We start from the raw sequence: 23,932 nt of genomic DNA, 5'->3' as shown, positions 1-23,932 counted from the left end.
AAAAATTAAAACTATAATTATTTATTTTATCTAGAAAAAAATAAATTTAGTATAAACACTGTCCATCAGTTTAACTGTAGATGACATGTATAGTTGGGAAAAGTATCATATTTTTTGGTGTATAAGAGAGTGAAAATCTGGGTATGTTTTATACTCCGAATGTAATCCCGCCCAGCCTCGCAAATGAGATTTCAGAGGCTGAAAGACGGCTCTAAAAGAAGCTTCAGAAAAAAAGCCTCAGAAAGGCGTTTATCTAAAATAATATGGCAAGTAACAAAAGAAGAATCTAACGAAAGGTTCTAACCAAACTATGCTAACAAATCTGGAAAATGACACAATAACCAACAGATCAGAAGAGGTTAATCTATATACCAATACCAAAGAAAGGAGATTGAACAGAGTACAGATAGTCCTTCAGAATAAAAGCCTCTGAAAGAAGCTTCAGAAAAAAGGCTTTTTTTCTGAAGCTGTTTAGGAGGCTTTTAGAGACAGAAAAAAAAGTTTTTTATGAAATGGTGTTTCAGAAGTTTCAGAGGCAGAAAAAAAAGCAAGGCACAGAGCTCACAACCAACGAATCTGTTGCTAAAATGCACCTCTGGGAACAGCTGATTGGGGGTATTCCGGGAGGGTGATCCCACCAATCAGCTTTTTTCTTATTTTCCTCCCCAAAAACTAAAGTGTGTCTTATAATTCCGGTGTGTCTTATACTCCGAAAAATATGGTAAGTACTCTCCACTGAATTTTTTACTTTCTCAGTAAATTTCAAAATATATTTGATCTTAATTTCAACAATATTGATAGATGAAGGGGATATTAGTACAAATATTATGCACCATTTATATTTTGTAGTAAAAAATATATTTTGTATGTGGAAAATACACAGGTAGTCCTTGACTTACCTAAAATTGAGCTCAAAATTTCCATTGCTAAGCAAGGCAATTGCTAAAAGAATTTTGCCCATTTTATGACCTTTTTGCCACAGTTAAATGAATCATTGCAGTTGTTAAGTTAGTAGCAAGTTTATTAAGTTAATGTGGCTTCTGTGTTGACTTTGCTTGTCATAAGGTTGAAAAAGATGATCATATGATCCTGGAGCATTGCAACTATCATAAATACATGCTAGTTACCAAGCATCCAAATTCTGATCACATGACCTTGGGATGCTGCAATGATTATAAGTGTAAAAAACAGTCATAAGTCACTTTTTTCAATGCCATTGTAACTTCAAATGGTCACTAAATAAATGGCTGTAAGTCAAGACCACCTGTAAGTACATTTCTACATATATCATCTTCTTTTAACAACCCCATAATCCCTTGCAGGGTGGAGTCTGGGCAACTGAATGGAGCTAGCAGAGGGTTTATTGGCTGGATGCCCTTCCTATCGCCAATGCAGAGTTTTGTTCAGCAGATATATTTTCATTGTGCCCAGAAAGAGAAATAGCTGCCTCTACCTAGGATCGTACTCACAGCCTCCTGATTGTGAGGCGAGATCTCCACCTCTAGGCCACCGCACCACTCCACATTTCTATATATATCATTACCTCAAATATCTGAAATTATAATCAGGCACACTAAATCAAATTCAAATGATTAGAAATTGCCAGAGAGGATATGGGAGGGACATGTTTGTTTTAATTTCAAACATTAACTTTTGTTTTCTCTTTATTGTTGAAGTTATCACCATACTTAGAGCTTCAGAAAGAAGTTTATAGATGCCCTGGAGTCTGGGAAAGAATTTTAAAAGATTGACAAATCTTTTAAACATCAATAATTCTACTGCTTAAAAGATTATCCTAAAGGGAAAATTACAAATAATTGCCTACATGCTCAGGGCAGCCATCCCTGCAGCCCAAAAGCTGAATACAAGATGCTGAATAACATAACATGATTCACAGGTAGTTCTCACCACTACTAATGTCAAAGTGCATGAGGCTACCATTAGAAAGAAGCTGCGTAAGTTAGATATACGGGAGGTATGCTAAAGAAAGGGAAAAAACTGCTGTCTGGAAAAAATATTTGAACAAGATTAACATTTGGTCATGAGCATCTGAACATCATGACCATTCCAGGATTTCTTGAACAGACAAGATAAAGATAGACTTGTCCTTGCCTGGACAGACAAGATAAAGATATATAGTTATGTAACCACAATACCAAAAGAAGTGTTTGGTGAAAAGCAAAGCTGGTATTTCATCAGAAGAACCTGAGACCAGCCTTAAAGTCTGGTGATGAAATCTTATGCTGCTTTCCTGCATTAGGGTGTGGTCAGATCATCATAGAATCTTCTATAAATTCCTTATTGTACCAGAAGCTGGTTGAGGATAATTAATATAATCAAATTTAATTTAGAGTGGGTCTTGTTACATGACAATGATCCCAAACATTCCATTAATCCATCAGGAATTCCTGAAAAAAAGAAATAAATGGTTCTGGAATGGCCAAGTCAAAGCCTGGATCTAAATCCCATTCAGATGTTGTGGACGATTGAAACCCACTATGCTTTCAAAAAACTCTAAAACATTGCCCAACCAAAAAAATAAAAAATCTACATGGAACAGTGGGAAAAAAATCCTCCCAGTTGATATCAGAGTCTGGAACACAGTTATAAGAAATGCCTACTTAGGACTTTTTGATTGCAAATATATGTTTTCATAGGTCTTTTTGTTCAATGTTCATAGGTCTGAAGATAAAATATACATATGTTCATATATGTTAAAAAGGAAAAAAACTGTACATGAGATGTGCTTTCTCTGTCATGACTGTATGGTTTAAGGTAGGTGAAGTTGCAAATTATTTGAATATCTCCCTCCTTCTTTTGTATGAAGGGTGAAGGGCTTTCCTTAAAGGGCTTTAATCTGGCTGTATCCTGCCATTGCCTTATCTTCCCAGGAAAGTCTTATTACAGCAAAAGCAGAGCAAGACAGCTACCTCTGCCTTTAGTTTGAGTATAAATATGCTATGTCTAACAAGAAACCTGACCTCTGAATTCCTGTCACTTCCAGAGGCAAAGTCAACTGAGCTACTTTCACATTCCGTTCCCAACTCTGAACTGGAATTCAAGTACATGCCTGTGAATCTCTGCTCAATGGGTGCGCTGACTGTCTGGCAAGCAAAAAGGCAAACCAAACTTTTGACCTTTCCTCTAGGTCAAGCTTCTGAACTGAAAGCTTGTTTATGCCCTACACAGAATCCCCCTCTAAGCTTAGGTCACAGCAGGAATTCCTCAGCTCCTACGCTGCATTTTAGATATACAACAAAAGGTTAGGGACATGATTCTGTCTTTGGTGGAGTAGAGTAGAAATCTGATACCAGCAAATACTTGTCCAACAACACCAAGCACATTTATCAGCTTCCATTTTAGACACTTTTTCCAAATTGCAAAACAAAAATCAACAATGCTTTGTAATCCAGATTGAAAGGCACTTTTATACCTTTTGAAATACATTACATTTTAACTTTGGGGTTTGATGATTATAAATATTATTATAGAAGTATTGTGTATTATGGTAATTCTGTAAAAAAAATAATGTTATTTATATATTTATCTGTACCAAATAAAGTGTTTTCTATACTTTCTTCCCAACCCACCTGATCAGACTGATATCATCAGATGGCTGTACACTGATCAGGAGGCAACAGTGAGAATGTTCTTTGGTACCACAGATTGATTCAGGATCAGTAAGAGAGTTAGACAGAGACGTATTTTATCACCATTTTTGTTCAATCTATACGCTGAAGTGATCATGCAGAAATTAGACCTAGAACTGCTTGATTTGGGAGTGAAGATTGGAGAAAGAACCATAAATAATTTGAGGTACGCAGATGATACAAGCTATTGGCTGAAAATGGGGAAGATCTGGAAAAAATGATGATCTGGAAAATCAAGGATGAAAGTGAAAAAGTAGGATTGAATATTAACTCCAGGAAAACAAAGATAATGACAAAAGCTGCAAATGGACACAAAATGTTTAAAATCAACAAGGAGGAAATTAGTTCAAGAATTTATCTTCGTTGGATCAAAAATTGTTCAAGATGGCAGTTCTACAGCTGAAATTAAATGCAAACCTTAGCCACACTGCAATGGTTAAAATGAATAAGATGGAAAAGCAGAGATATTGATATAAATAAAAAAGCAGGCTAGTTGGAGCAATAGTCTTCCCTATAATGATGCATAGGTGTGACAGCTGGACAGTAAGAATGGCTGACCGAAGAAGAATTAACACTTTTGAACTGTGATGCTGGTGTAAATTATTGGGTATACCACGGACAGCCAGAATAACTAACAGAGAGATGCTGAATCATATAAAACCAGAAACATCACCAGAAGCCAAAATCACAAGACTGCGTCTGATTTACTTTGGCCACATCATGGAAGAAACAGGAAGATAGCGGGGGAGAAGAAAAAGGAGTTAGAATAAGTAGTTATAGAAAAAAAACAATGGGGGAAAAAGCTGAGGGGAGAGAAAGCTAGAGGTTATAGTCAAAACATAGACTTAAAAGTAGACTAAATGATCTAAAAGAAGTGAATGGGAGGCAACCTAAAAACAAAAAGAGATTAAAAATTTGGATGAGGGTGAAAGATGTGGGATAAAGGAGAAGGGGGGGAAGTGTGAAAAAGATTATGATTAACATATTGGAATATTGAATACTGAATAATGGAAAAAGGAAAGATGACATCTTTGATTATTAAAATATAGGGAAGGGAAAAAAAGAGGGCTAAAATGGAAGTAGAAATATGAGGGGGGAAATAGTAAAAATAGATATTAAGAAAATATGAAGTATGATAGACTTATGAGACGATTTAGAGTTGAAAGATGACAGCAGAAACTATATGTTAGTATATGTTAGTAAATTCAAAACTGAAAATGGACTGCAATTATTAAAAATAATTGTTATGATTATTTACATTGGAATGTATGAAACCCGGTAATCAAACCATTCAGGAAACGAGATGTAAAGAATAAAAAATTATTTTTAAAAAAAGAGGAAGTGAGGGAAAATATTTGATTTATGGACCTGTGAAATGCTTGAATTTTTTTAACTCTTTACTGGAACCAGAAGTTATTTTTGAAGATGAATAAATCCCTGTGGAGACAAAAAAAAAAAAAAAAGACCCCCCCCCCCCCAAAAAAAAAGACTGCGTCTGATTTACTTTGGCCACATCATGCATGCAAATTCATTCGAGAAGTCAATGATGCTAGGAATGGTTAGCAGATCAAACAATGATGTGGAATTAGAGTACTAATAAAGAGCAGTTAACAAGTTTTATAAATAAATACATATAAAATCTAACAACTATTTGATTAAAACAAAAAGATTTATGAATAGAGAATTGAGGCTTTTTTAATAATCAAATCACCTCTTAAAACCATTCTATATAAATTAAAGAAATTTCTGGATGTAATCTATATTACTAAATTAAAATGCTATCTTTTTTCTTAATTATAACTTTATATCCCATCTTTTATTGTTTATATTCTCATTTTAATTCAGAATATTCACATGATTAAAAAATATAGAATATCAAAAATGTGATTTCTAAAAATTTGTTTTGATTCCTAATGCAATGGAGAAAGATTTTTATATTTTTATACATGCTGTTTACTTGATTATTGTATGCCACCAGAACTGCTTTTGGTGAGCCAGGTGGCTATACAAATTTGATTAATAAAAAAAAAAACAACACTGAACCAAAGATATCAATAGCATGCTGTAGTGGAGAATACCTGGCTCCCTCTGAGGGAGTTGGCTGACATCCTGGATAAGACAGTTACTTCAGATGAGGTTGAAAATTATTCAGCCATGGTTAGAATTGTGTTAAGGTATTTTGTATTTAAATTATGTGTAGTGTTTATGGAAACTTGGTATTTTTTAATAAAGCCAGGAGTTTTTATTTGTTTGTTTCAGTTCTAGAATTTACTTTTTTTATGTCTCAGCTTGACTGAACTACTGACACCCAAAGTTTTTATTTTCTTTTCCTCTTTGTACTTATCAAGACCAAGAGTGGAGCAAAGATTTCCTCTTAAATCCTCTCCTGGTTTCCCAAAAGGCTGGTATGGAAGGGAAAATCAATCAGTTTATATTGAAGGGTGATGGCAGAAAGAGACTAATTTGCTAGTTGTTGTTCACCCTGAGGAGGAGCAAGTTTAACCCCGAGGAAGCCTTGTTCCCTTGTTAGACATGCATTTATTTAACTGATTTTTTTTAAGAAGCACTATCTGAGAAGTGTAATTTGTAAACCAAGTTATTGATTTTTCCCTGTGGATCAGGGAAAAGGTCATAACTTTCAATAATTTTTAGTGCCTAGTTCTGCTATAAAAATCTTTTATAATGTATATGCCTTGATAATACCAAATTGTGTTCTTCAATATGCAAGCAAAGTTTAAAGGAGAAGAGTTAAAATTAATTTAAATGGCTCACCTGATGAAAGCAGCTTTCTGCAACAGTCTGAAAATCCACTTAATGCTGCCAAATGGAGAGGAAACATTCCATGTATACCCCGCCTAAGATACACCACAATCAGACATCATAGTCTTATTACAATACATATATTGCAAGATGTCATGCCAAATTCCATTTTATGAACATTAATTTCCTAGAGTGAAAATATCCTAATACATTGAGATTTGTCTATTGAATTAAGTTATAAATTTTCCTGCCATAACTATAAATTAAATTTATAAATATTGTTTTGTATATTTTGGAGGGATATCATGTTAGATTGCATATCAATAAATTCAACAGATGAATTTAAAGAATATTTATTTATTTATTTATTTATTTATTTATTTATTTATTTATTTATTTATTTATTTATTTATTTATTTATTTATTTATTTATTTATTTATTTATTTATTTTTCATATTTGTATACCGCCCTACTCCCAAAGGACTCAGGGCGGTGAACAGCCATAAATAAATACAAAGACATAAAAAAGTTAAAAACTATTAAAAAACAGATTAAATAATTTAGGCTTAAAGATTAAAACATCCAAATTTATCTAAAAGAGATCTAAAACCCGATTTAAAAGCCAATTTAAAAACCAATTTAAAAGGGAGAGTTAGGCCAGACCAGCCTGTTGGAATAGAAACGTTTTCAGGGCACGGCGGAAGATGCGTAAGTCTTGGATCCTTCGTAACTCCGGGGGGAGCCCGTTCCAGATGGCAGGTGCCCCCACAGAGAAGGCTCTCCCCCTGGGGGCCGCCAGTCGACATTGTTTGGCCAACGGCACCCCGAGGAACCCCTCTCTATGGGAGCGAACTGGTCGGTGAGAGGCTATTGGTGGCAGGAGGCGGTCTCGTAAGTACCCTGGTCCTGAGCCATGGAGCGCTCTAAAGATAGTAACCAAAACCTTGAAGCGCACCCGGAAGACCACCGGGAGCCAGTGTAGCTCGCGCAGGAGGGGGGTCACATGAGAGCGCCACATTGCTCCCATCACCACCTGCGCGGCCGCATTCTGGACCAGTTGGAGCCTCCAGGTGCTTCTCAAGGGGAGCCCCATGTAGAGAGCATTACAATAATTATGAACTGTATTCATTATAGAATATTCAAACCAGTAAATTCTCTGGAAATTGCTATGTAAGCTGTCACTAATGTTTTCTATTGTAAACAATCATATTTCAAAGATAATGGTTGAGTATTTTGTATCCTTTCAAAATTGCCATTTTACCCAGGTAATTTGCTAGCTTTTATGCAGGATATTATATCACATTTGAATGGGAGTCTTCTGCTCTAAAAAGAACTTTATAACTTTTGCTACTATACTACTGAGGCAATAAAATGCGTTAAGGAGTTATCACCTATTGCTCAAAACCTTCTGAATTAACAGGCATTTTAGGTATCTGCAAAACTCATGTTCTATTTCTTTTCTGGATTATGATGAATTATCCTAACCATGCCCCTGAAATTGTCATGCCTCCCCAGACTAAAATGGTCCAGAAGAAATTCATTCTGATAAAGTTCATGAAAAATTCCATTTCTGAATTCATGATTTTTGCAATCCACACATACACATTTGGACATAATTAAAATGTTTAAATGTTCCTTACTTTGCTATATCAGCACCACTTGTAATCAGTGTATTAATGAGCAATTCATGGCCATATCTGGCTGCTATGTGTAATGGTGTATTTCCATTTTTATCTTCACAGTCTATTTCCGCTCCTGAATATTAAATTAATATTAAGTATAGTCATGTGAGTATATTAAATGTTAAACAAATACATTCACAGTTAAAACGATCAGGGAATTTCAAATGGTGAAGCTGAAATTAAATTCTATCAATAATTCAACTATATAACTAATACCTATTTCTCTTGTACAAAGAAAAATGAAAAAACAAAGAGTAAACACAATGACATCTACTGTTGATTTGTGTTATACAATTTGGGTAACAAGACCCAAATATATTTTGCAGTGTGATAATTTTTAACGTTTTTTGTAAGTAGAAATAGATTTATGATTTAAATAACACCAAAGTACACATGCATTTTATTTTTGTGATAATAGAGTGATGTTTGTTAGTTTCACAGTCCCAAATCCTAGTTTATTGTGATCGTAATACAAATTACAGACTGAAATGAGAAGACAAAGTTTACTCCACCTAGAGAAAACTTCACTTTTTGAAATTTATTCACTAAAAATTCACTATTTCTAAAACTAAAAATAATGACATTGAGTTTTAGAGTTAGGAGTCAGAATGCAAAATTTAAGCTAAGCTACAAACACTATCAAAGAAAAACTATAATAGAACTTGGACTACTTAAGCACTGAAGGATAATGAAATTTCAGATATCTAAACAAGCGAAACAATATCCTACAAATTTTGTAGTCTGAAATATACATTTAAAATATTCAGATTTATATATTCATTTAAGCATATCAGAAGATAAAAATTAATTAATATAATTATTCCAAATAATAATACAGTCAATTAACATAAGTAATACTATGTTTTTTTTAAATTTTACCATTGTGGATGATGGTTTGCGATCTTGAAAATCTTCCATGAATAGCTGTCATATGTAATGGTGTTTTTCCATCTTTACTCTGAGAGAAAAGAAGTCAAACCCATGACTATTAAGAGACCATTTACAAAATTAAACATAGAATTTGCTGTTAATTTTTCTTTCCTATTTATATTCTTTTTTATTTAAAAACTCTACTGGTAATTACGAGTCAAAAAAAGCTATAGATTTTTCAAGATGATCATTTTGTTATTCTTACTAATAACCAAACCACCATTACACAGGACAATTTGTTTTTTGGTTTCTTGTTAACTAGCAGGGAAGTTAAATATAAAACATACATAAAATTTTTACATGAAAGTATATGAATGTTTATGCTTATTCACTTGCACTTTTGGCTTTAAGGCTGTAAATAATGTAGTGAAGAGGCATCTAAAATTTTATCCAATTATTAAATACATAAAATAAAACCTTATTCTTACAAAATTATTTTAGAAATACCAATCTTAATATATAAGGATGTTTCTATTTTCCCCCCAACATTTATTATATATTTATAATCTTCAATCAAAATTAGCTAACACAAACTTCAGGAAACATTTTCATATGTCTACTGCTGATCTATTATTATAAATTGCATTTTTGTATCTTTTTATAATTTTTAATTTAGTAAACTGTAAGCGTCATGAATTATTATTATATAGTTAATAATGTTAACTACATTGATTCATATACATAGTTTCAGGATTGTGGGCCAGTTTATTTTTTTCCTGTGTCTCACATCATCCCAGAAAAAGAAGAAGGATTCTAGATATAGGTTATAAGGTGATACGGTCTAGTGCCCATTCATTATTTACTTTTAGTATGATCATATCTTTACTGCTTGATAATCGCACATTTCTTCATGTCTATAAGTAAACATTGCAAAGTTTAAAATGTAGTAAAATAGTATTAATCATCCCGAATTAAGGAATTGCAGGGTTGTAAAAAGGATTTTTTAAAAATACCTCTACTGATATTGAGATCTCAGCCATTCTTTTATTTATTTTCTAATGAAAGAAAGTTTAAGTTCGATGATTTTGCATTGCATAACATTTATCTTTTTTAGTAATATTCAGAGATTTTTAAATGAACATTTTTAAAGTGTTCAAAGTTGCTTATTATTATTTGCAAATATACTAAATATATATTCAAAAGGAAGCTTTATATATACAGGTTAAGGATCGGTTGTAAGTCACCTTTTTCAGGGTCATCGTAATTTTGGGCCTTTGCTAAATAAATCGTCATCAGTCAAAGCTTCCCCTAACTAACTGATGAATAATCCTTAGATATTCCCTAAATATCCACGCAACAAAATGTATTTCTTGAGCATTAAAAATGAATGTTTTATTTTCTATGACTGTTAGGGATGATGTTCACATTAATATATAAAGATACTCAAAATACTATTACAGCATTTAAAATTCACCTTTCAGTCATTTTACCTTCGCATTTACATCTGCACCATTAGAAACCAGGACCTCTAAACATAAAGCTCCATGAGTTGATGTAGCAGCAAAATGTAAAGGTGTAAATCCCTTCTTATTCATTTGATTTACATTAGCACCACGGTCTATCAGTTCATTTACTACAGTATCTTGTCCATTGAAGCAAGCAATATGAAGAGGTGTATTACCATATGCATTTGGTTCATTGATCTGTTAAAGAGTAAAAGCAATGATATAAATTTCATTAAAGCTATCTGTCCATCTGTTCATCCATCTATCTGTCCCGTATATTTTTATTCCATCACAGCAGAACTCATACTCAAAGAGTTTTAGGAACCATGGTGTTTCTTTGTAGTAAAAACCCACAGAATTTCAATATAAAAAGCTAGTCAAAATTACAGAAGATGATTTAATTTCTTCAAATATATCTCAGATTCCCAGGAATAACAAATCCTACTTCCTGTCAGTGCAGACTAGACTGGGGTAGACTTATGGTATCACTGAATAAAATATATTTTAGGTATGTTCATTTGAAGAAATAAGGCAAGGTGCATGATAGGGCATTCCTCCATATTGTGTTGAATCTCAGCAATATTTAAAACAGAGTTCATATAAAGGCAGCAAAAATCAGATATGAACCAATATTTTCATTATTAATATATTTTTATATCTTTCTTTTTGCATTTTTTCCACTGTGATGTGTGTTTTAGATTTGTGAGATGATGAGCAAAACTGGTTGTTTTTTCAGTATTTGAATGGTGTTTAGTTGTATCTGCTGTGTAAATTATTACTTTTTATACATTTCATTGTCATGAAAATACTTAGGGCTTATCCTTAAGACTACAGTTTTAGAGAATAATGATTTTTAAATCATTATTTAAAATGTCAATTCTAAATAATCTAGACAATCTAATTCTGTCAAACTTTTTGACAGAATTAGATTGTCACGATACTGCTTGAAATACAAGTCTAAGTACTTCTCACCAAGCTCTCCTGTTATTGTACTACAAACCATTTGACTATAAATGTAGCTAAATCAAAAGTTTTAGTCTTTGGCAATAAGAATAAAAAGCATAATTGGCATATTAATGACACAAAGATTGAGCAAGTTACCCAATATACCTATCTTGGAATTGTTTTTTCCAGTGCAGGTGGTTGGACTCTGCGCCATCAATACCTTTCTCAAAAGGTCAGAGCTGGGGCAAGCCTTGTATCCAAATTAAGTAAACGTATTCAACCAGCCTCAATTTTACCAATTCATAAAGTCTTTCAGGCTAAATTTGTTCCGATTATGCTCTACAGTGCTGAAATCTGGGGTCTTACAGAGGTCCCCATATTGGAGAGAACTCAAAAGAATTTGTTGAGGAGGATGCTGGGGGTAAACAATTCTACTTCGGCGGCAGCCGTCTGAGCTGAATTGGGACATTTTTCACTGCACACTTACACAATTACTAGGGCGCTAGCCTACTGGCTAAAAATGACTCAGATGGAAGCCAGCAGACTTCCCAAAATCTGCCTAGAGGAATAGCAGATTTCAAATCTTCAAAGGTATTCCTGGCTAACTCGGCTGTCAGAAATATTGAATCAATATAGCGTAGGGTTCCCGTTGTGTGACACACTGAAGCAAGTTAAACAACGGATTAAAGATATACATGGGCAAACGGACATGGCAACTCTTTCAACTAATCACTCCCTTAAGCTTCTGACAGCAGTTAAAACAACTTTTACCCTGGAAAAATATTTACATCTAGAAATGCCATCAGTGCAGAGAGAGCTATTTGTCAAGTTTAGATTTGAACTTTTAGATACCAACGTCAAATTTGGCCGTTACCGGAAAATCCCGTATGACGAAAGAACATGTATATGTGGGGCAAACATCATGGAGGATACGGCGCATATAATATTTGAATGTAGGTTGTATGAGGAAGTAAGAAAACAATATCTGTCCCCAATTATAAATAAATTTCCCGAGACTTCCGGTTGGCTACGCGAGCCTCGAAGACGCTCTTTTACGAGCGCCCGATCCCCGGTTCCGTTAAAGCCCCAGAACAGCCGAAAAACAGCTGTCTGGAGGCTTGGAACCCTCTCCCCGGGCAAAGGGGAGAGAGAAGAGCTGACAGGTGGAGGTTGAGCCCCCCCCAAACGCCTTAGGAAGGATCCTGCTGCGCGAAGGGTGTGCACTCCCTAAAAGCCTGTCAAGCCGCTCTGGACGGACCTAGAAGCCGCGACCAATTCTGCCGATGGAAATGAGGGGACTTTAACATTTTGAACCAGCAGCAGGCAGAACAAGCAAGGAGAAATCAGACTGCGAGTATCTTTACCTAACTCCGACGTTTGTAGCCTCCTTCGGAACTAATAATTAGCACTTTGCAACAAAATGGCGATTGAAGCCTGAAGGGGCGGGGGAAAGTGAAAGTCAAAGAAAGTTTCGTTTTGCTGGCAGCCCTTTGCCTGGAAAGAACTCTGTACTGATAGAAGGAGGATTTTAAAACGCTAATTAAGTTTGGAATTTTTCTTGAGGAATTTTTCTTTTTTGGCTTCTGATTAAAATATAAAGAATTTTAAATTGGAGATGGCCTCAAAAGCTGTAAAGACTGTTCCTATTAAAGGAACGGGAAGTGCTGGCAGCTCCCCAGCTCATATTCCTAGATTGCAAGCTTCTGCCCCTCCAGCAGATCCACAGACTTTAACATTGGAGATGTAACAACAAGCCCTCCAAGTTACACAAGAGAAACTTGCTATTGTGATTAATGAAAAATTAATGAAACCAATGAAAAAATACAGGCTGTGTCAGATGATATTGCAACTCGGAATAAGCAAATTAGGGATGATATCATAAAGACATTTAAATGTTTGGCAGGCAATATTGAAATGGTGGATGATAAAGTTGAAGAAGTTAAACAATCTACGGTAATCTTGGATAATAAATTAGGAGAAGCTCAGAACAGAATTCAGAGGGCTGAAGATGATGTACCTATGATACAATACAGAGATATGGAATTTGCTTTAAGATTTAGAGGGTGAAGGAGAACAAACAAGAGAACTTGAGAGAAATGATGTCTGAGGTATTAGCACCGTTGGTGGGGGAGTCAAAAAATGATCTGGGCTGGCAGATTGACAAGCTGTATCGCGTTAATTCTTGGGTTGCTAGACAGAAACATTTACCAAGAGACATTGTGATATATTTTACTACAAGGAGAGTACGTAATGAAATTCTACAGGCCACGTTTACAAACAAACTTCGGGTTGAAGGCCAGGAAGTGATGACAATGAAAGAAATCCCCCCTAAGATCTTGAGAGCCAAAAAGGAGTATGCTTTTCTGGTGGATGAACTGAAAAAATGTCAGATACAGTACAGATGGGAGGTGCCAGCTGGATTAATGGTGACTTACTCAGGAGAGAGGTATAGGCTTAACACAATATGGAAAGCAAGAGATTTTTATATTAATGTATTAAAGGCTGGCACACCCAAATCATCCAAATCACCAGAAGGCAAAAGAAAGAAGGATGTGATGGAAGGTGAAAAAGAAGAGCTCCTGACAGTAGTCCAGGGGGAAGTTTTGACAGGCCAAGGAGAAGAACCATTACAAATTCAGATGGCTGTTCAAGAGTTGGAGTTAATTGATTTAGCGCAACCCAAGGATCAAAGACAGACCAGATCGGTGACAGCTAGGCTCAAAGAAGTATCAAGACAGCAACAATTCCAGATGGCAATTCAAGAATCAATTCAAGAATCTACCAAAACAGAGGCAGTGGGAGGAGCAAGACATAAAGGTCAATTGAGACAAGACCACCAGAATCTGCTCCAGTTGCTTCAAGGGCCCAGAGATGGGAACTAGATTTTTGACTTGGAATGTTAATGGTTTGAATTCTCCACAGAAAAGAAGAAAAATATTTCACTATCTTAAACAATTTAAAAATGATGTGATTTGTTTACAAGAGACTCATATAAGAGTACAAGACCAAAAATACCTGATAAATGCAAGACTTGGTACACACTACGTAGCAGCAGCACCAGAAAAGAAAAATGGTATAATTATATATCTGAAAAGAGACTTAGTTGCTAAATTAATTGAAGCAGATGACCAAGGAAGATTCTTACCGATAGAACTTTTAATTAAAGGAGAGAAAATACTTGTAATTGGAGTCTATGCCCTGAATCAACAACAAGAAAATTTCTACAATTTGCTATACTCGAAGTTGACACAAATGGGCATATAAAACTTGTATCCTGTTGGGGGATTGGAATGGGGTCTTGGATATTAAAAAAGATAAGAAGGGACCTAAACAAAATGTTTTAACAAGAGCAAAATTGCCCAAAGCGTTTTGGGAGATGATGGATGATTGGGAGCTGAGGGATATTTGGCGTGAAAGAAATCCGGAAGAAAAAGATTTTACTTTTTTCTCAGACAGACATCAATCCTTTTCAAGGATTGATTTTATACTAATTACTAATGATCTCTTATCTAAGGTGAAGAACACGAAGATTTGCCCAAGAATATTGACAGACCATAGTCGAGTTTGGTTGGAATTGGAGTGTGGAAAAGGGTCTAGGAGGTCCTGGAGGTTAAATGATAATTTGTTTAGGTATGAAGAAAATGTAAAAGAGTGTAAAAAGTTTATGAAAGAATTTTTTGTTATGAATATGCAAAAGGGTACATCTATGGAAATGGTATGGGATGCAAGTAAAGCATATATGCGAGTAATTTTGATATATTTGAATAATAAACATAGAAAGAAACGGGGCAAAAAGAAAAGAATTAGAAGATGAGATTAGTAAACAGGAACAGGCTTTAATAGTCAATCCAACAGATAAGAAAATTAAAGAGGCAGTCAATTTATTGAAAGGTCAATTTAACATGTTAATAGCAGATCAAGTGGCAACTAATTTACGATATGCAAAACATAATACTTTTTATAATGCCAATAAACCAGGCAGGTGGTTAGCATACCTGTTAAGGAAAAAGCAAAAATCAAGGACAATAGAGAAAATAAGATATAAGGGTAAGGTTTATGAGCAACAATTGATTAAAAAATCTTTCTTAGAGTTTTATTTGAGGCTGTATACTGGTGATAAAATCAAAGACATAGATATAGATAGATATTTGCAGAAAGAGAATATTTATACAATCTCAAATGAGCAGAGGGATAGTTTAAACCAAATGATAACTTCCGAGGAAATTGTGTTAGCAATTAAGCAGTTGAAAGTGGGTAAAGTTCCTGAGACGGACGGTCTGACAGCTATCTATTATAAAACTTTACAGGAGGAAATGGTGGAACCATTGAAAGAATTATTTAACAATATACAACAGGGAGGAGAGGTGCCTCCAACTTGGAAGACAGCATTTATCTCGGTGATCCCAAAAGAAGGGCATGACAATACAGATCCTAAAAATTATAGGCCGATTTCATTATTGAACACAGACTATAAGATTTTTGCTAAACTTTTAGCAAATAGATTAATGACAGTTATGCAGCAAATGATTGACCATGATAAAACTGGTTTTATAAATGGCAGACAAATGAAGAGTAATGTAAGGCAAATTGTTAATTTATTAGAGTATCTGGGAAGGAACAACCAGGTCCCCGCAGTGCTAGTGTTTTTGGATCCTGAAAAAGCCTTTGACAGATTGAATTGGCAATTTTTATTAAAATTAATAGAAAGGATGCAACTTGGAGAAAAATTTGTACAATCTATTAAGGCAATATATCAAAAACAAACAGCGCAAATAATAGTTAATGGTGGCTTAACAGATCCTTTCAATATAGAAAAAGGAACAAGGCAAGGTTGTCCCTTGTCTCTGTTATTGTTTGTGTTGACGCTGGAAGTTTTACTAAGTAAAATACGTGAGATGGATACAATAAAGGGAATTAAAATTAGACAGCATGAGTATAAGTTACGAGCATTTGTGGATGACCTGGTTGTTACCTTAACCCAACCGGTACAATCGATTACAGCCTTGATGGATATAACCTGCTTATATGGACAAGTATCTGGTTTTAAAATAAATGTAGCTAAAACGAAAATAATAGTTAAAAATATGGTTAGAAGCCAGAAAGAAGAGATAGAAAGGTTAACAGGATTTGAAGTAGTTAAGAAGGCTAAATACTTAGGGGTTTATATTATGACTGCAAATATGAAATTATATCAGCACAATTATGAACCATTATGGCATAAAATACAAAAAGAGATGGAAAATTGGAAAAAACTACAATTGTCTTTGCTGGGAAGGATAGCCGCTGTAAAAATGAATATTTTACCAAAATTTTTATTTCTTTTTCAAATGATACCTATACTAAAATAAGATGAAAATTTGAAGGCATGGCAGAAGGGCATAAATAAGTTTGTGTGGGCAGGGAAGAAACCTCGAGTTAAACAAAAGATAATGCAAGATATCCGAGAAAGAGGTGGTCTTAAAATGCCCAACTTAAGACTGTACTATGAAGCCGCTGCCCTCTCAACAATCACAGACTGGATAAATTTAACGAGGAAAATATATTGAATATTGAAGGATATGGTTTGGTCTACGGCTGGCATGCTTATTTAGTCTATGACAAGAAAGTAGATAAGGCTTTTAAAAGTCATATATTAAGAAATTCTCTATTGCGGGTCTGGAAAAAGTATAAATATAAATTAAGTGATAAGTTACCAATATGGACAGTACCCAGACACGCGATAGAGAATATAAATTTAGAGCAAAAGCAAGATAAGATTACATGTAAGGAACTTTATAAGGAAGGAGTGAGATTACAATTAAAACCAATGGAGCAATTAAGAGAAGAAGGAATTATTAGGATTTGGTTTCAGTATGGACAGCTGCAGGCCAGATGGAGAGAAGATAAAAAAATTGGTATTTTGCAGCAGGATGAGAATTTGATAAAGCAAACAAGAGATAAAGGTCAAATGCATATAAAAAGGTTGTATAATGCACTAGTGGAAATAGATTCAGAAACAGAGTTAGTCAAGGACTGTATGATAAAATGGGCACAAAACGTAGGTGAACCAATAATGATGGAAACATGGGAAAAGATATGGATTAGAAATGTAAGATTTACACAAGCACAAAATCTAAGGGAGAATTTTTATAAAATGTTTTATAGATGGCATTTAGACCCAAAAAAATTAGCCTGTATGTATCCAAATTTACAACCTAAGTGTTGGCGATGTGAATGTAAAGATGCTACATATTTTCATATATGGTGGACATGTAAAAAAATTAAGGCTTTTTGGATAAAAATATGGTGGATTATTCAAAACATTTTAAAGAAAAAAATTAAATTTACACCACAGTTCTTTTTATTGGGAATAGTCATGGATTGTACTGTAATAGAGACTAAGTTAGTTTTGAACTTAATAATGGCTGCCAGGTTACTGGTGGCACAGTACTGGAAGAAGGAAGATCCACCCACCACTGAGGAATGGACATTAAAAGTTGTGCATTTGGCAGAAATGATGAAAATTTCATCATATCTTAAAGACCATTCAAATGAAAGATACATATCGGAATGGAGAAGATGGATCGATTACATACAGAAGAAGTATCTGAATAAGAAGATTCATAAGCATTTGAATGAAGTAATTTTAAGTAATTTATGTTTGTTTTTTGAATTATAAGGAGTTAAGGATCTAGGGAGAATATGAAATGTAATAATTTGTTAGTATATTTTAGCTTTTGATTTGTGAATGCTAAACCCTGTGCTTGTTCTGGGAAGTCTAGGGAGGGGGGTGGGGGGAAGGAGGGGTAGGGGGGTGGGAAAGGGGAGGGAGGGGTTGAGGGGGGAAGGGTGGGGGGTGAAAATGTTTGTATTTTCTACAAAACTTTTTAATAAAAAAAGTAAATAAATTTCCCCACTGGAATGTAAGGCATAAATTATCATTTCTATTGAAGGCAGACTCTCCTCCCCTGGTAAGGGTTATCACTTGCTATCTTAAAAGGATGACAGCAATACGAGCCAGCAATCGAAAAGAATTTCATTGATTGTAAGAAAGATGAGCTGAGTTAGAGAGGAGCTATTTTATTTGGGTTATCTAATTTTGGAAATCTAGTTATTGAACTTCGATATTGTTAAATTTTAAATGTCATATATCATATATTTTTAGACTGTTATTTCTGTAACTGTTTTATCTTTTTCTTTCTTTCTTTCTTTCTTTCTTTCTTTCTTTCTTTCTTTCTTTCTTTTTTTTTTTTTTTTTGAAAAGGCCTTCGGGCTATTCAATAAAAGAACTACAAGTCTAAGTAAACAAACTACAATCTATCGATCTATCATTTAAAAAAGAAAACTGAAATGCTAGCAAGTTTATTTTTATTTAAAAGTACTAGTTATTTATAAAGATGCTATATTATGGCAATATACCTATTAAATTAAATGAAATAATGTGATTTAGGATTATTTCTACTTACATCAACTCCAAGATCAAGAAGGTACTTGACTACATTAATCATATCAGCAGATGCTGCAGCATGTAATGGTGTATATGATTTCTTGTCTTTACATGTCACTTCTGCTCCGTGAGCTACAAGCAGTTTTACCACATCAATATAACCTCAACAAATAAAATAAAATAAAATTCATTCATTCATTCAATCATTTTATGTGACTACCCATCTGGATAACAAGAGTTCAAAACACCACAAAATACATAATACACACATACAACATACGCATAATCAGCATCTGAGGTAAAAACAGACCTACTGACACAAATCAGTAGAATCATTATACAGACTCTGTCAGCAAGCTCAGTGACAAAATCATCTTTAATGCTTTATAAAGGCCAGTTTCAGGGGGCAGTTGATTCAAAGGATAGATGCACCAACAGAAAAGGTTCTGTTACTGGATTTCACCAGATGGTAGTCCCTAATACTAGAACCCAGTATACATGTCTTTGCTGCTGGACCTAATGGGATAAATAAATATAATTGGAGAATGATGGTCCATCAAATAGCTCAGTCTCATGCCATGAAAAGCTTTAGAGGTTACTAAAGGTAATCCGAAACTTAAGAACCACAATTGAGCCCAAAATTTATGTTGCTAAGTGAAACATTTGTTATGTGAGTTTGTGACTTTCTTGTCACAGATATTAAGTGAATCACTGCAATCCATTCAGGAGGTAACCATGGCATTGCGTTGTAAGCAGCTCTCCCCTTGGCTAGGAATAGATGCAAGTGGTACACAATACAAAGTTGTGTAAAGATTCCACTGCCCTCACTTGCCACCTGTTCCTTGAATAGGAACTGTGAGTCCAGGAGGACCTTAAATTGCATACTGGTTCTGTTTGGAGTAGATCTTCAGTTCCAGGAATAAGGGCGTCCTAATACCAAAACTACTCAGTCTTACTAGGGTTGAATTGAAATATTTTGTTCAAGCTTTTGAAAAGGTTTAATTTCTAGCCTGATCAGTCAGTTTTAATACTTGGGTGTAAATATTTTTAAAAATTGTTATAGTTCTGAAGTTATAATATGTAATTGCAAAAGAACATATTAAAAATGCCTTTGCTTTCTACTATTCCTTACAATACAAATTATTATCTTTAAACATTTAACCAATTGTAACTCTGTCAGAGTAGATAGTTAAAGTTTTTAAATTCATAGAGAGAGAACTCTAATAACAACATGTGACTGTCTGTTGGTAACAGAATATCATGATTTTAAATTAGGTGATCCTTACAATACTGGTAGAGCAATAAATTTTCATCTGCATCAAGAAGGAAATATACTGGACATATTCCCCATATATCCATTCAAACTTCATGCAAACTATGCAGGAAGAATATAGCATGCAAATGCCTGCTTTAAATAAAATCAAGGAAAAAAAGTTAATTTACATACCCATATAGGCTGCCCAGTGAATAGCCCGTCTATCTTTTTTATCAAACGCATTGATATTGGCACCTCTAGACAATAATAAATTGACCATCTAGAATGAAGACAGTTATATTTCTTAATAGACAGAATTATTTGGGTGAAATCCAATCTTCAATGCTCGGGTAGCATTTTTTAAACAATAACATTTTATTTATAACAAATAAAAAATATTACCACATATACCATAATACTTAAACTCATTTGAAATGTATTTATAACTGAGACTATCAGTACTTCAAGGTAAGCCAGATCAGGGAACAGAATCTTGAAATGTTTCTGCCTGCCCCCTTTCATTAGAAACAAAATCAAGTCAGTGTTATCCTGAGTATCTTTGTTCCTTATGAGATTAATTTGCTGCATATTTAATAGTTTTTGCACTTCTTAAATGTTATCTCCACATTCCTCTATAGAAGCCAAAACTCTTACTAAGCTTTAGTAGATGGGTAAACTCATTTTAGATTTTTATTAAAATATTAGTTTTATTAAGAGCAATACAGTTTATTTCTGAAATCCTGAACAAAGTCATAAAAATTAGGGAACCAGCAAAAGTTTCCAATCTTAACACTACATCTTTTATAAAGGATAGGCCCAAGAATCAAGCTACAGGAAAAATTTTAATTGTAACCATAAAGTTTGTTAACCAGTTTCAAGTATAGGTAGTTTTCACTGAAAGACACTACTTGGATCTGCAAACTCAGTCATTAAACTACACAGTCTTACGTTTAAAAAATGTGACTGCAGGGGTTAGCAACAGCAGCTCCAACACTCCCAGTTGCTATTAAATGAGGACTGCACAGTTTGTTAAATGAGAATCTCACATGATCGCAACTTCCAATTCCTCAGGCTTCTCCACATTTTGCTTGTGGGAAGCCAGCAAAGTCTCAAATCACGATCATGTTATCATAGGATATAATGATGGCTGCAAGTATGAGATCCATTTATAACTAGCACTTGCTCAGTACATTGTAAGTTTGAATGGTCGCTGAACAAGTGATCATTAAACTTAAAACCACCATAATGGAATGCGTATTTAATCTTAAGGAAAGGAGAGAGGAGATGCCAGCTAGCAAACCATCCAACAAGAGAAGCGGCAGAAGCCTGCAACTGTTTAGCAGCCAAAGGAACTTAGAAAGGTTTCCCCTAATGGGTCCACCAGTTAAAAGTGGCAGTCAGGAAATCTGTATTTTCAGATTTGAAGGATTCTGTTAATATAGTCTTATAATAAAGTAAATTTAGCTCATCTAGTCGTGTTTCCTGTCTGGTTTTCCCAGGAAGGCCAACATCACCTGTAATAAGAAAACAGTAAAGCCTAGGTGCATATAAAGCAGAACACTGTTGACTCTTTGCTTGCTTGGAACTGGATAGTGTCTCCTATGAAATTTGTTTGATAATTCCATATTTAATTCCATGTGTTCCACAATGCAATAATATCAACTGATTAAAAATTTAAAAAATAATGGCTTGATTGAAAGACCATTTGAACATGCTAGCTATATGATGATTTCCTCTCATATTTGAAAATTCAGATATGTTTTGTTACTTCTTTTACATGTACTAGTAAGATCAGATAAATGAACACCTGCTTGCAGTTAGCTGACTGATTTGGGGAATTGAAAATAAGTCATTTGTACCTGAACTTGTCCACTCAACGCTGCATAGTGTAATGCTGTTCTACCAGCACGATCTGATACATTTACATTACTAAGTAGCGGCACCAAAGCTTCTGCACACTTGACAGCTTTCTTTGTAGCTGCTATGTGTAATGGTGTTTGCCAGTTTTTGTCACGGGCATTGACATCAGCTGAATGCTTCAACAACACCTGAACAGCATCCTAAAAAATAACATGCCATTATATAATATAATTACTAATGATCTTCCCACTCTTAACATTTCCTTAAACCAAAAACCAAGATATTATTAAAGTCTAACCTAATTCAAGGGAGAGTTAAGCAAAAAAGGCCAATGAAAAATAGTAAGCGACCGATTTCTAATCAGCCCTAGTTTTGATGGACCTTTAAGAAGATAAGAAGAAAAATCCATATAAATGTACTTGTAAAATAACTGTGGTATTTAGTTATATGGATAAATGTTTTCACATAGGCAATTGTCAAGATTTATTTGCTTCTTATCACATCCTACATTTTGGCAAGTTCCTACTGAGCTACACATGCTCACCCCCACAATATGTTGCTTTTTGACAGTAGCTACTACTGTCACAGCAGTTTTCACAGCAAAATAAATGCTTTAATTGTTACTACATTTTTTGGAAGCAATTCTATCTGCCTTTTGGTTGTAGCAAACATTAGGTAAGTTAGGACATGTATCAATGCTTGGCTATTCTAAATGTTACCATAGTGTAGTGTTGATAAATATCATCTCTCTCCCCAACTCTTTGAGCTTCCATTCATGAATCATAGTGAAATGTCTTTTTATTAGATAAATAATCCAATGAAGAACAGAGGCCCTTTTAAAATTCACAATTCCTATTGAATTATACCCACTGAATATTATACTTATACTTATAATTAGTAGTGGTCCCAGAGGAAAGTGATATTCTAACTATAATACAGATATATTTGAGAGGATTTATTTATTTCCATTCTTTGTTAAATCCAATTAATATTTATTTTAAAAAAGCTATTTTGACATATTAAAGTAGCACTGGTGTTGAGTCATTATTGAATCCTCTTATTCCAATCTTCCTTTAGAATCAATCATGACTGTGATGGTATAATACCTAGTATAAACTTTTTCTAGCAGCATAATAGGAAGATGTTATGTATCAACTCCATATAGCTTGCAAATGTGCCAATGTATAAGTAATACCAATCCTTCTCCAAGTGCTGTAAATTGAAGATTACAATACAAAAATATTCTGAAATAAAATATATTTAAGTGGTTAAAAAAAGTTTGCATACCTCACTACGTGTTGCAACAGCTCGGTGTAAAGGAGATAACCACTTGCTGTCTTTGGCATTAACTCTAGCTCCTGTAAATAAATGCACAGAAAATTACTGTATTAACTTTTAGGAAACTACAACTGAAGGTCCAAAACAAAGATATGAATTAATCCAGATTAGAATTCAAAATTGTAATTGTGTGTATTTTCAGGTTTTTATTTAAAAATCACATTAATAATAAACTTAAGAACTACTAACTTCAGTTTATTAACTGAGGCGTATCCCTAGGGATAAAATTATCAAGGCAAGTTTTAAAAAAGAGTTAAAAAGGCTAATTGGATTAAAATAAATAAAAATAAAATGAATGCATGCATGCATTACTATTAGAAAAACATTAAAACATGAGATAGGTATATAAAATGGCATGTTTTCAAATCAAACAATCAAGTTAGTAAAGTTATTAGTAAAAATAAGCAAACCTATTTCCTCATCAAACTCCTGTTCTAAGAGAGACGTCTACTTTTTTTCAAAATTGCAATACTACATAACATGCTTACTACATGCTTTACTTATCGTTTATTTAATTTTCTTATACTGATCTTTTAGAAGTTATGATACACAATTCGACTCACTGAGCTACACCGACAACCACAATTGAACCCAGAATTTTGGTCATAGGTCATGGTCATTAAATGAGGTGGCTAGTGTT

General features: G+C 34.1%; 1 protein-coding gene across 10 annotated transcripts in view; it reads right to left on the bottom strand.

The window, feature by feature from the left end:
• ANKRD28 (ankyrin repeat domain 28) overlaps positions 1-23,932 on the bottom strand; it is a 94,260-nt gene that overhangs the window by 38,548 nt on the left and 31,780 nt on the right. For 6 of the 10 annotated variants that reach the window (XR_015733982.1, XR_015733981.1, XM_034402229.3 and 3 more), the window contains exons 4-11: positions 23,242-23,312; positions 21,954-22,154; positions 20,287-20,374; positions 18,859-19,001; positions 10,454-10,666; positions 8,973-9,051; positions 8,052-8,166; positions 6,423-6,505 (exon numbers count right to left, since the gene is read on the bottom strand). Coding sequence is in view for 8 of the 10 variants with exons in the window: in XM_034402229.3 (XP_034258120.1) it covers positions 6,423-6,505; positions 8,052-8,166; positions 8,973-9,051; positions 10,454-10,666; positions 18,859-19,001; positions 20,287-20,374; positions 21,954-22,154; positions 23,242-23,312 (993 nt within the window). In the remaining 2 variants the exon portion in view is untranslated. The remainder of the gene's footprint in view (positions 1-6,422; positions 6,506-8,051; positions 8,167-8,972; positions 9,052-10,453; positions 10,667-18,858; positions 19,002-20,286; positions 20,375-21,953; positions 22,155-23,241; positions 23,313-23,932) is intronic. The other 4 variants (XM_087892596.1, XM_034402226.3, XM_087892597.1 and 1 more) reach the window with 2 other exon arrangements.

This window comes from Pantherophis guttatus, chromosome 4 (genome assembly GCF_059756535.1).
Source record: "Pantherophis guttatus breed Tessera chromosome 4, ASM5975653v1, whole genome shotgun sequence".
Lineage (NCBI taxonomy): Eukaryota > Metazoa > Chordata > Lepidosauria > Squamata > Colubridae > Pantherophis > Pantherophis guttatus.
This window is presented reverse-complemented; position numbering and strand designations above follow the sequence as displayed.